This window comes from Paramisgurnus dabryanus, chromosome 19 (assembly GCF_030506205.2).
Source record: "Paramisgurnus dabryanus chromosome 19, PD_genome_1.1, whole genome shotgun sequence".
Taxonomy (NCBI): domain Eukaryota; kingdom Metazoa; phylum Chordata; class Actinopteri; order Cypriniformes; family Cobitidae; genus Paramisgurnus; species Paramisgurnus dabryanus.
Genome location: NC_133355.1, coordinates 33,071,563 through 33,085,693, shown reverse-complemented (window position 1 = coordinate 33,085,693; position 14,131 = coordinate 33,071,563). Strand labels below are relative to the sequence as shown.

Sequence of the window (14,131 nt, the reverse complement as noted above, 5' to 3'; positions counted from 1 at the left end):
AAGGCTTTTTGCTAAAAATGCAATCATATCTATATTAGTCTAGTTGTAATAAGTGATAGACTGTATGGGTTAAATGACCCCAACTTTCATTTAACAATAAGCTTTCACTGTTTGTGTGGTCATAGACAAACCCATTCTGCTCCTGATTTAACCTACATGCTGTCTATGACTAAATCGATTGAGTTACTCAGTCTAAAATATAAACTCTTTCAAAAGAAGAATCAAAAACACTATGGGATGTTGTTTTCATTTAATGTTTTTGTTGTGCTGCATTAAAAGAGAGCGAGCAGTTATAAATCCATAATCTGTACAGTACTGTGCTGTTACCAAAAGGTGGCACTTTTGTGCTCTTCAAATGTGCTGTTATAATAAAATTAAACCATAAACGGAGTTACTAACTGCTTGAATTAAAGTAAACATGATGAAAGGATTCTGTACATTTATAAATGCATCATTTCATATATATGTGACACTTGAAGCATATCAAATATTTCAAACAGTCTGTTGTCCAGTTTTAAACATATTTTACTGAGAATACAGGGATGTTTGTGTTTCTTATAACAAGTAACTCAACGTTTCTCATGATCTTTAAATATCTTTTGATTAAAGGCATATGCTTAAATGTTTAAAATGATTTTGTAGATGAAAAATAATTATTACAACATATTCATTTATTTTATTAAAAGATAATATTTTAAAATGTTTTTAATATAATGACTTATGCTGGGGGCAAACCTAACAACTTGCTGAAAGACTCAACACACATTAAAAAAGTTTCTTGCATAAATGTTGTGAATGTAAATGAAGACTAGGCATGATCAGTCATTATGATCAAGTTACATTCATAATCTGTGCAAAAAATGAATAGTGCCACCAGCTTTAATGATCAAAATAATAAAGAATAAGAAGCCAGTAAGAGCTCAGAACAGATGGAGAGAGGCTTTAGTCAAAGCATAAATCCCATACAGTAGATGCATTCTTGTTATTGCATAGTTTTCATAAGTTTACTATTATTCTACAATGTGGGAACATAACGTAAAGAAAGAATAAGTGATCCTAAACTTTTAAGTATTCACCTTTATCCTGTGCGACAACTACAGTATTTCAAGTATATTAACACTTGGTTATTTAGTCAATTTGATAATAACAATGTTAAAACAAAAAAATAAACACAGGAGTGGACTTTGAACATTTCAGATCTAGACCTAAACGTTGAAATAATTTGTCTGATGTGAATTTAATAAAATTAAATATAACACAGAGTTATGCAGAATAAAAGAAATTTAAAAATCGCAAACTAATTAAACCTAAACTAATTAAGTTAAAATGCAAATTAATCATGCATTACCTGTCAGTATATGGTGTTTATAAAAGCGTTTCACTCCTGACAAACACAAACATCTGTGTGACCAAAGCCACAGTGAAATCTGACAGAAGGTTCAACTTTCCTCTCCCAGAGGATGTTGAGAAATGCGACGACCTAACTAGTTATTCAAATGGATAATTCAGGTAAGCCTCTGAATATTGAGACACACACTGTATACCTAATACAAGTCTTGTCATTTGCACTTTTTATGATTTTGAGACAGTTTTGTTAAATGAAAGCTACTATGTTACTACTATGTTAGTGGTAATATCACACAGTTTTGTGATTTTTTACGCAGACATGTACAGTACATTAGTTGTTAAAAGGTTTAAGAGAAGTACCCTAAATGTTTACTCAATTTACTTTATTATACTTAAAATGTTTTTACAACTAAACTTGAAAAACAGTTTTCAGCGTATATGCTGCGTTGACGTTTTCAAAACAAGTCTTAATCATTTGAAAAAATTACACTTTAATAAAAAGCCGTAGCACTTGCTCTGCTAAAATTGTGTTTCTTTTTTTATTTTGCTAAAGTCTAACAAGTACATGATCTGTCCAGTTTGCTCCATCAAGTGTACACAGTGTGTAATGATTAACTAAAGTGGCATCTCTACTCCAACCCTGTCCACTGTCCATCAGTTGTGTTTATTTATAATGATGTTCTTATCTTTCCTTCAGCCTTCATGGTCCATTCCAGAGGACTGGAACAAAACATTTAAATTTCTGTGAAAATGCGACCCTTGTCACGTTCCTCTAACTCATTGTTCCCTTCACATGTGTTAGCTGGAGTGATGGACAGACTGTAATTTCAGCAGAGAGTTTTTGAGTTCATATCTCTCATCTCCTCTCTCTTCACACATATACTGTAGGGTCGTGTTGTAGTAATCTGGAGGAGCAGAAGGTTGTGATGAAGATTGGCATTAGTATGGTGTTAGTAGGACATGTTAATTTCCTGTTGGGTGCTTTGGTTCATGGTGTGGTGCTGAGGCACTTTAGTCTTCATGTGCGGGGACAGGCCATGGAAAGCACCATCTCCAACATCATCGCCTTGACAGCAGGCTTACTGGTGGGTCATGATACAAATTTAGACTGTAAAACAAAGTAGTTTTGTATAGAGTACAATATATGGTTTTATATATCTACTGATACTGCTGTATAGTTCAGATATCACTGCATCAAATAAGAAATATTAATGCCGTTTTATGCTGGACCTTATTTGTCATTTGATTTAACCAGTTTGTATCGAAGTGATTTTTTGGAGATGTAGTCACGTTCATCACTTTAACTATAGACATGTTTTACTACGTTTGACCAACAATAACTGTATATAGTTGGATTTATTTCAAATAAAAATATATTTTGATGTCTAATGCAGTGACATTGGAAAAACCTCTTTATCCACAGGGTGTCATAATTGGTATATTGACTATTATTTTCTCCAAAAACATGAAGAACAGGATACTGGTAAGTGCTCTGAGATTGTCTGTATCTACATAGAGGAATTGCTAATTTTAGCATCTGTGCACTGTTTGGATGAAGAGCCCTTGGCTGCAGTATGTTGTAAATACTCGAGGAACCTTGAGTTAAAGGTATAAAGGTGTTGTCATTGATGTATGTGTTTGTGGATTATTCTCTGTCAGTCAGTGGCACACATACTGTACACCTGCTGCTTCCTCTCTCGTTCATCAAGTCTTGTTGTTGAGCTCTCAAGCTTTTGATCATCAGTGAGCTTGCAGCTGCCGTCACATTTAATAAGCAGCTCAAAAATGTCAAACCTCTGTGAGGAATAAAGCCTTTCCTGGCACTTGAGTTTCTATTTACTGGTAAAACATGTCTTGTTTTTGCTGTAGGCCTGCTCATTGTTTGTGTTAAGTGCTATTGCTGGTCTCGTGGCCACCGCCTCAGTCATAGGATTGAGTGTGTCATTGGTAAAGACCATCATTCGTGGTGACAAGAGTCTGCTTGCCTACTGCGGCTATACTGATGATGTCATGAGCCATATAAGCATCGCCAATAAGTGTCCCTTTGACCCTACTCGAATTTATGTAAGTAGAATGAAAAGCATAATTTAATCTCATGTCATTTCAAAACCACATACTGTTCTTTTCTGTTGAACATCTGTCAAGCTACAAAAACATAATAATAACAACAACAACAAACATCATTAAAGTAATGTGTATGATCTATAGACCAAGTCTTTTTTTTTGACATTTTGTAAAAAAATACCATCACAGGGGTTGAAATGACATGAGCGCAAAAATGATGACAGAAATTTTCATATTTTAGGCAAACTATATGTTATGATGAATGCTTAAAATTAATCTGCACTTTAAAAATGATGTGTTTGAGCTTGTAAAATAAAGTTGCTTATATGAAAATGAATATCCCAGATGCTTTTATCTGTATAATGAAAGTGAATGACCAGCACCAAAAAAGTAAATGTATGCTAATTATGTCAAATATTATGGGGGTCCCCTAGCTAAGCCCCCACCCCATCATTATAGGGTCACCAACAGTGTTGGGGAAAGTTACTTTTAAAAGTAATGCATTACAATATTAAGTTACTCCCAAAAAAGTAACTAATTGCGTTACTTAGTTACTTTTTATGGAAAGTAATGCTTACTTTACTTTTTAGTTACTTTTGCGTTACTTTTTCTTGGTTGAGGCATGATCTCTTTCAGGACTTGCATGTGTTTTTATAACTGAAAAGTTCTGCATTCAGAAATTGAATATTTCATTACAAAAATGTCGAGCTCTGGCCTGCCATCTCAGTTTCTGACTCAAACTGTTCCCACACAGGCATAGTGGAGTGCATAACGTGATTATGTTTAGTTTAATTCCTTACATAATTTATTTTAAATAGAATTAATTACACTAAAAAAGTAACATGCATTACTTTTTAAAAAAAAGTAACTCAAATATTAATGTGTACATTTAAAAAGTAATGCGTCACTTTACTCGTTACTTCAGAAAAGTAATATTATTACGTAATGCACGTTACTTGTAATGCGTTACCCCCAACACTGTTCACCGATATTACACAAAGTAAGATTGGGATCCTGGATCTTTTTTTTGTTGTTGTTGTTGGTCCTGGATCAACGTTTTAATCAAAGTTACCCCAACTTACTTAACTCAAACTCTCAACCATTTTACCCTTTAAATAAGTGTGAAATAATCATGTGAGAATAATTTTTTAAAAGCCCCTAACCCAATCCTAAATCTAACAATCTTTCAATTCCTCCCAAAAATGCATGAAGAGAACTTGAGAGACATTTATTTCAGACAAAAATCTTTTGGATTGGTTTATAGTGAAATTGGGACAAATAATGGACAGTATCGCTTTGTAGCAGCATAGTACAAGACTTTTAAATTAATGTAGTATTTTAATTTTAATAAAAAGCAGGAGACCCCCCCAATTTATATTTTTGTGCTTTGGGGTCCCTCAATGCTTATAAGGGTGTTTTCACACCTAGTTCATTTGAGCCCTCCAAACGCTCTCAAAGTAGTTCAGGGTGTATATGTGAACAAAGACAGTGATCTCAGACCCCCCTAAAAAGACCCAAAAGTGAACCGAACTCAGACCATGTCTGGAGGTGGTCTGAGTACGGTTCGCTTCTGGGTTCTTTTGTGGTTCGATTTCTTTTGGTTTTGTGAAATCAATGAGGTCCCGGTCCGCTTCGCGTGCCGTTTTGATATTGTGTCAAAATCAACTGCTACACAGAACGCTGGAGTCTGAGTTCTTATGAAGTTGTAATGTGAAAAAGAAAGAGTCTGAGATGACTTAAGTTCTGGGTCCTCTTTTTTTCAAAAGGACTGAAGTCACATTCGGCTAGTTCCTTTTCTGGTTCACTTTAAGTGAACTGGGTTTGGTTCTTTTAAAATGAAATATATGTGAAAACACCCTAAGAGGTCCGGGACCATGCCTCCCTTCAATTTGAATACTGTGTAGCCCATGTGACTATTATTATTAAATATGTAATATTTTAATTTTAGGAACAAAACTAAAAGACCTCCTCTCAGTGTTACACATGTTCAGAGGGAAAGACTTTTTGTTATACAAGGCTACTGTAAATTAAGCATATGATTCATTTGAATGACCTTTCTGCAGTAATGGATGTAATTTATTACCAAGCAAGGGATTACCCTTATTTTCAATTAATTTAATTACAGTTACTGTATCTTTTTTTCAGAGCACCACTATAATCCTGTGGGTACCGCTGATAATCATCAGTGCTGTGGAGATGATTTTCTCGTGTCGCTTATTTAAAGTCTCCAGCATCTATTACATCTCTCTGCCCTGCTGCCTAGGCAAACACCTTCAGCACGATCCAAGCAGATCGGTATGACAGACTGTACCCTGATCAATTAGCATTTAAATATCCACCTTAACCAACTATTAAAAAAATAATCAGCGCTTAGGCGTAGGTGGACCCATCCTGTGAGTTTTTACTATCATATCTGACAACTTGAGTGCTCAATAGATGCTTGAGAGAATTTTGTGTGCGAGTGACTCATGGACCCCTGTATCGATGACTCATACTGCAGTCATACTGTAATGCTATCACTGCGTTTCATTTCAGATGGAGCCCCATAGAGTTCCAGAATCCCCTCTCCTCCCCCACCACGTGCTCACATCCCGTTGTTGTCAAGGAGACGAAGAAAGGAGGCTGCCCATTAGACCCCCAGACAACTCACGAGCACACCGCTCCGTACCCACCGCTCCACAGTTTCACCAACCCTCTTCCCGGTTCAACCGGGGAGCTTTGGATAGGTCCAGTATCTGGATCTAATGTTGGGCCATACTGTGGCTTTGTGACTCCTGCAGGACATCTCAATACAAGTGTTTCTCTTGATAAGAGAGGAATGTTGCACAGCTACTTGTACAGGTTGAAGCAGACGTCAGGTTTGGTTAAGGAATTCTCTTCATATGGCCAGTATGTCTTTTTGCTGCACTGTAAAACTTTTCTGTAAATTTACAGCGAATTTCTAACAGTATTGTACTGTATTTTCAAAAAACAGTGTTAGACTGTATATTTACAAAATATTTACAGAATGTCTGTAAATGTACAGAATTGTCCTGTTTTCAGCATGTAAAATTCGTAATACAGAATAATACTGTAAAAGCATTGCATTGTGGGATTGATTTCCTTCGCGCTCAATATTTGAATGTAAGCAGAGCTAGTGCCTCGGACGTTCGGACGCCCTTTATTTGTTAGGATTGGTTATTCATATAAACAACGACGATATGAAGACAACGCGTTCAACTTTTAATCTATAGCTGCCTATGATGTGAAAACGTACACGGAACATTTAAAAGTTTCACGACGACGCGGCAGAAATGAGAGGATTATGCATGCAACAAGAAGACGGAGAGAATACAATGTGTCTGTGATGAAGATAAACGAAGATTGACTGAATGTGCATCATTGACACGGTAAGACACTGTTGTGTTATTCGATTGCATTTCTGAACGGTTTGCACGAGTGGGCTATTTTTAGGAGCTGCGTTAAGTTACGCTAACTTGCTAGACTCTTAACAGACAGCACACGACACGTTGATAAAGATGTTTTTGTAACTTATCTGTCTGTTAATTCTTTCGTTTTAGACGACTAAACATGATAATGTGAATTGCCCTAAAACAACACAATGTTGCTGTCTGTCGGTGCGTTGTGATTTAGCTTAAGTTAGCTTGTAATACACGTAAAGAACTAAACATTTCAGCTTGTTCTCAAAAATACACCAAGTTAAGTTACTTTGATATGAAAACGTTGTGGTTGTAGCCTGGATTCATCACAAATATAGTTTTATTTGTATTTTAAAGTTATTATAAGTGAAATGATGTCAGACTTATCTCAGATATTAAAGTTTAGTTAAATTGTAACCCCCACCTCCATTACTTCTTTGTCACGTCATTTAAAAGTGTTTGATTAACATATTTTTGCAATTATCACTCAAATTTGGTGATGTATAGTATATGTATGTAATATACTTCTATATACAGTACCACTCAAAAGTTTGAACTTACTTCCCATGTCCAAACTTTGGCCTGGTACTGTATACAGTACCAGTACAATATACTGTAGTATATTTGTATTGTCCTGTAATATACACATTTTAACCTAATATCTGTATTTGCATTGGTTGAGCTCAAGTTATGTTTAATAGTTATATTTGTAAATGGCTAAATAACATCACAAAAATAGAAACAAATTTTATTTTAAATATTTTATCTGTTTTGTTTTGGTCGATTTCAGGTCCATCTCTAAGCAACCAGCTCTGGATGTTGAGCATGGACGGTCAGGTTGTGTGTGAAGGAGAGCAGCGCAACTTTGTCTCTGGTCTTGCAACGCTGATTGCCTCATTCTACAATTTTAACCTCCCGGATCTGGAAGCGGTGGCATGCACCCTTGGGTTTGTTCAGAGGTTAGATACACATTTCCCATTCATATGTTAAAATTACTTTTTTTTACATATTGTGAAGGTCTGCATCAAGATGCAAAGCGTAAAACTGAAACTTCATATTTACATTAAATAAGTAAGTATGAACTGTATTCATCTGACCTCAGTTTTTCTCCGCTTACACTTTTGGCATGGTTTTTGTGCTGAAATACTGCCAAAAGCATTGCAAGTTTGCAAACACAATTTTATGAACGACAAATACAAATTAATTGCACAGAATCTGTCTCGGTGTGTAAAATAAACCACTTTTAAATGTGTAAATGACTTGTTGCATACAGAGGGTAGGGTGGCCATTTGTGAAAGTTCCGCCGGACACGTCCCGAACATGTTTTTGGGTGCTTTCTCCGGAAGTCGCGTTGCTCGAATGCATACGTCACAAAGGTCCTCACATTTCAGTTAAAATACATTAGAAAATTAAGATTTATTTCTTTTAAGATTGCTTTTCTGAAATTAAACCCAAAATATTAAACCTTGATGACGTATGCGGTCGACCAACACGACTTACGGAGAACGAACCCGAAAACATGTTCGGGACGTGTCCGGCGGAACTAGCACGAATGGCCACCCTAACAGAGGGTAAAACTATTTCCTGAAATAACCTGACATTAACAGTTTTGTCATAATTCTCTCACTCATTTGAGCTTGCTAGCGCGTGTGGAAAGGCGTGGCTATCAAATGAGGCTTTTAATGACTCGTTGTTTTCTCTTTTATGATTGGTTGAATAACGGCAGTAGTTGTCTCAGTATCAGGTAGCCCAGTAGATATTGAGTTATTTCAGGAAATTGTTTTATGAAAACTGGTTTATTTTACACACTAAGACAGATTCTGTGTGATTCATTTGTGTTTACCGTTCATAAAACTGTATTTTTGAAAGAATGCCACTGTTTGCACACTTGCAATGCTTTTTGCAGTATTTCAGCCCAAAAATCCATGCCAAACGTGTAAATGCAGAAAAACTGAGGTCAGATGAATACAGTTTATATTTATTTAGCCTAAATATGAAGTTTTACAAGACATGAATTACGCTTAAGATTAACAGTTCAATGTTGCCAAACCTTTTTCTTATGCCTGCAACTTGATTTTACACCTTTACAAAACAATGTCACCTTTATGCTTGCAATGTCACATTTCCATTTTGACCAGTGATTTGTTGTTTTTAACAGAACATTGATCTTCCCCCATTACTCCTGTTTAAACCAAATAATTCAATTAAATTGCACAATTATTAATACAGATTTATTTGTTGTTTTTTAATTACTGTGTAAAATAAGAAGACTTATTAAAAATGTTTTATCAACATAATAATAATTGTTCTTGTTTGTTTTCTGCTTTGCAGATGATTTCTCTACATCAACCTGGAACATGGATCAAAGATGAAGAAAGGGAAAAAGAACACTACAGTGAATCCACAGGTTTCCACTCTTCTTAGAAAACTTACGGACTTTAAATGGAATTTTGTTTAGACACTTCCACTATCCAGTGTAGTTAAATTAAAAGGAATTAAAGTTTCCTACATTGTTAATGATGTGCTGTTAATTGAAATACAAACGTACAGCTGGCATTTCATCCAATATGCTTATGTTAAAGAATTAATCCACTTTTAAAATGATGCAAAAAAAGAAAGTCAGGAGGGAAAATACAGTAAAGGATTAGTCCACTTTCTTAAAGGAGTAGTCCACTTTAAAGATGGGGTCCATTGACTTTTCATAGTAGGAAAAAAGTTAATCTTTAAAGTGGACTACTCCTTTAATAAAAAATCCTGATAATTTACTTACCCCTAAGTCATCCAAAACGTTTATGTGTTTCTTTGTTCAGTCAAGAAGAAATTATTTTTGTTTGTTTTTTTGAGTAACACATTCCAGAATGTTTCTCCATATAGTGGACTTTAATGGACCTCAACAGTTTACAGTGTAAATGCAGTTTAAAAGGGTGCATACAGCTTCAAAGGGCTCTAAACTAGGGCTGCATGATAAATCGCATGTGATTGTCATTTCGCATCTTGTAAGTAAAGCAGCATGTACTACACAAAGCCATAGATCACTGACAATCATGGCAAAATTTGCATTAATAATATGTATGCGATATGGCCCTGCTTGTCAGTGAACTACGTCTCTGTCTAGTAAAAGCTGCTCCATCTGAAAGCAGGTGATGAGATGCGCATGACTATCGCATGTGATTTATCGTGCAGCCCTACTCTAAACTATCCAAACTGATGCATAAGGGTCTTAACCAGCAAAAATCATAACTTTCGGCAAGAAAAAAAAAATGCACTTTTAATCCACAACTTCTCATCTTGCACTAGCCGTGTGATGCGACAACTTGACGTCATGTAATGCATAGGCATGTCGAAAGGTCACACATCACAAATGTGAAACACACACTTGCAGACCATTTTAAACAACAAACTGACATAAAGACATTAATTGTTATCATTCCACATACAACAACGTCTGAACGTTCCTCTTTCTCCACGCTTGTAAACACTGGGGCGGTAGTTTTGCATGCATCACGTGTGACCTTTCAACATGCTTAAGCATTACGCCAGATTGCGCTGGTGGGACACAAGGCTAGTGCAAGATGAGAAGTTATGGATTTATAGTACTTATTTTTTATTTTTCTCAATAAAAATTATGATGGTTTGCTAGATAAGATCCTTATGCCTTGGTTGGGATCATTTAGAGCCCTTTAAAGCTGCATCAAAATAGCAATTTTAAACTGCATTTAATATGTAAACTATTGAGGTCCAGTAAAGTCTTTAAAATTGAGAAAAAGCATGGAGTGTTTTCCCTAAAAAACTTAATTTCTTATTGACTTAACAAAAAAAGACATCAACATTTTGGATGACATGTGGGTGAGTAAATTATCCAGATTTTTTATTAAGAAAGTAGAGTAATACTTTAATGTATTTTCCCTCCTGACTTTCTTATTTTACATCATTTAAAATATTTTGAAACATTTCCATTCTTTAAAAGTTAATAAGATCACTTGATTGTTAATGTTCTGATAATTCATAACTGTTCTGTCAACTGTTTATTAATTGTAATGCATACAGCTGACATTTCAGCAAACAATGTTTATGTAAATTTTATGGCCTTTGCTTTAAAAAAATAAAGTTTTATATTCTAAGAATTTTGTATTTGTGTATTATGTATTTAATTACCATTTGAGACTATTGTTACTGTTACACATATAATATAAATTCCTAATTTAAAAGTGGCATATCAGTAAAATACAGAATGGGTTATAGTTCTGTAAAAATACAGTAATTTGCTGGCAATATAGCTGCCTGTATGTAAATTTACAGTGTAAAGTTTTACAGTGTATACTGTAAAAATAAATAAATTACAGCGTTATACTGTATCTGACAATTACAGTGCAAGACTGTAAATGTTGTTTACAGTAGTGGTTCTGTAAAAATACAGTAAACGGCTGGCAACCCAGCTGCCAGTATTTTACTGTAAATTTACAGTGAAAAGTTTTACAGTGTGGTTTCTCTCACCCCAAGGTGCACTTGGTAATATTTAAAGACATTTAATGGTTCAATGGGATTTAGAAGTAGCTACAATACAATAAAGCAAGAAATATGAGTTCACTTCATTTGATTTTTATGGCCCTTACAAAAATGAATCATGTTTTTGTTTTGTTTTTTGCTGTAAAAGTGGGTTACACTTTATTTTGATAGTCCACTTTTGACATTCTATTAACTATAAATAACTACAACTGTCAACTTAGTTGGGAACAAGTTGGGTTAGGGTAATAAGTTGATCTACTCCTACAAAGATACTTATAGTCAGTTGAATGTCTGTTGAGGGATCAGCACAATGATGTGTTAAATAGATATAAACAAGACAGTTTACTTATACTTTAATGATTGGTAGTTGATAAGTAGTTGCAAAGTTACTTATAATTAGGGTTAGGGATATTATTAGTAAAATATCTAATGTGGACTAACGAAATAAAGTGTTACCAACCATGGTTAATTTTAAGAGGTGTGTAAATGTAATGGTAGTAAATTGTGCTTAGGGCAAAACTGTTTAAAGTGCGCATATTGTGAAAAACTCACATTTTCTGGGTTTTGGGGTGTTCTTTTGTGTCTCTGGTGCTCCCACACGCATACAAACTTGGAAAAAATTAATCCATGCTGTTTTGAGTGAGATACAGGTTGCTGAATGTCCTCTGCCTTGAGTCTCAGACTGCACGGTTTCACAATCAGCTCCGTTTGACGTAACTAGCCTTGTCTTCAAATTCTGTTTGAATTTTTCTGCCCACCACTCCACTACCCAGGTCTCCATCCACCAGGTAACTAGAGAGCACAGAGCAGTCACTTCGCTGATATCCTCTACTGTTATCATGTCTCACAGAAATAACAGCGCTATTTGGCCAAAGGAGCCAAAGGGGAGTGACCAAAGGAGCAGCAGCTCATAAATATATACTGACCACCTCAAAATGGCACAATCTGAAATGCACTGAAGCAGAGGTTAATAGAGATGGGTAACAATCTTTTCCTACAAGCTATTTCGAGCAAAACAACTTTTGAAACATGCTTATGGAACTCATACACCTATTTAACTTGTGGAAAAGCAGTCATAAGATGGACACTTTAAGTAAACACTGAACTAGTAAAAAAGCTACTGTATACTTCAATATGAAATTTGTTTTAAACGTCTAATAGCATAAGAATCTGAATTTTTCCATGTTTAAGTGCTATAATTGGGTCCCCGGTGCTTCTATCAACCCAGAAAACATGAAAAACATCAACTCATTCTCAAACCATTCTCTGCAAGATTCGCTTATGATGTCATAAGGGGATCTTGTTATAATAATACCGCCCTATAATCTGCACTATCCAGCCACTGCACTTCCATTTAGTGGAAAGAGAAAAAGAGAGAAAAAACAGCACAACTGAGTTTCAATTTTAACACACTACCATTATGGTGATCAGTGTTTCATTTCATCCGCTCATTTGCATTTTAAAAAATACCCCAAAACGGCATATTTTTGCTCGCACTTACAAAGTGGCAATTTAAACATGCTATAATAAATTATCTGTGGGGTATTTTAAGCTTAAACTTCACAAATGTACTCTGGGGAAACCAAAGATTTATTTTACATCTTAAAAAAGTCATGGGACCTTTAACAATTAAAATCATAATGTCATTCCTAGTGTGTCTGGCACACATATATATTTATTTCTATACAGAAGTTAAACTTTTGGACAAACATTTGCTACGTATTTAACAGATTGACAGTTCACAGAGTGACGGTTCACAAAAGCAAACAAATTAATGGTCTCATAATAGCACTGATAGTGATTAAAAATCTGTCAAAATCTACAAAATATTTAATTCTAAATTAGTAGAGTTTGTAATTATTATTGATGTGTTAACAGAGTGCTAACTTAAATCTTTAAAGACAGAGATTGTGTAAATATACATTTACGAGATATGTTGACTATAGTGAAAGAAGTGCACATGTAAAAGAAATATGAAGTTTCATTCTAATATATAAACTAAAACTAGAGTCTTTATTAAAAAAAAACATTGTGATGTAAATCTAAGTTTTTAATAAATAAATGTTTATGTGTTTATTTATCTTATTAATATTGCTCCTCAGCTCAGATTCTTGCATGTATCATAAATTCTCTACATTTATGTCTAGAATGTTTACATTTTATCTTGATAAATAGCTTTGTGTGATTGTGTGACTAAGCCCTATTCAGACAGTAATTGTTTCTCGTGGGGACATTGCATCATTTACAGGGGGTAGTCAGTGATTTTATTGCCGTCCGAATCCAGAATGTTTGTGCTTTTCTCCGACCACCCACGTAAAAATTCCCAGCCGAATTACCTACTGTTTTCTGACAAACACGGTTGTTTAATATTTTAATTACCGTCTAAATCCACATCTCTGGTCTAAAAGGAAGTGCAGAATGACTTTTGCATTGATCCTCTTTTATAATCTCAATTAAAAGCAATGTATGCTCATGTGCTTCACATTTATTCTGCATCAAAGAAGCATTTTTTTTTTGTGAGCATTTTAAAGATTGACATCTTCATAGCTGAAATAATGAGAAGTATGGGCAAAAAAATTTTCATTGCTCTTCTACAGCGTGTGGAAGCTGATGAAAATAAAGAGAAGAAAATCATGGAAATGTAAAAAAATGTCTGTTATCAGCAGCAACAAGTCCTAAATACAATTTTAAAATGCATTTAATTAAACAACAGTAGGCTATTCCATATACATATGATCCAGTATCCGGGTCATTTCCATGGGTTTCCAATTATAAACTCACACATCCACCGCAAA

At 34.8% G+C, this 14,131-nt stretch overlaps 1 protein-coding gene across 1 annotated transcript; it reads left to right on the top strand.

Moving 5' to 3' along the window:
• The first annotated feature begins 533 nt into the window (after positions 1-533).
• Positions 534-11,417, top strand: tmem54b (transmembrane protein 54b). Its single transcript, XM_065290871.2, has 8 exons — positions 534-1,509; positions 2,236-2,432; positions 2,771-2,830; positions 3,217-3,411; positions 5,557-5,706; positions 5,947-6,800; positions 7,621-7,789; positions 9,162-11,417. The coding sequence occupies exons 1-6, from the start codon at positions 1,497-1,499 to the stop codon at positions 6,154-6,156; spliced, it is 825 nt and encodes a 274-aa protein (XP_065146943.1). The 5' UTR covers positions 534-1,496; the 3' UTR covers positions 6,157-6,800; positions 7,621-7,789; positions 9,162-11,417.
• The last annotated feature ends 2,714 nt before the right edge of the window (positions 11,418-14,131 follow it).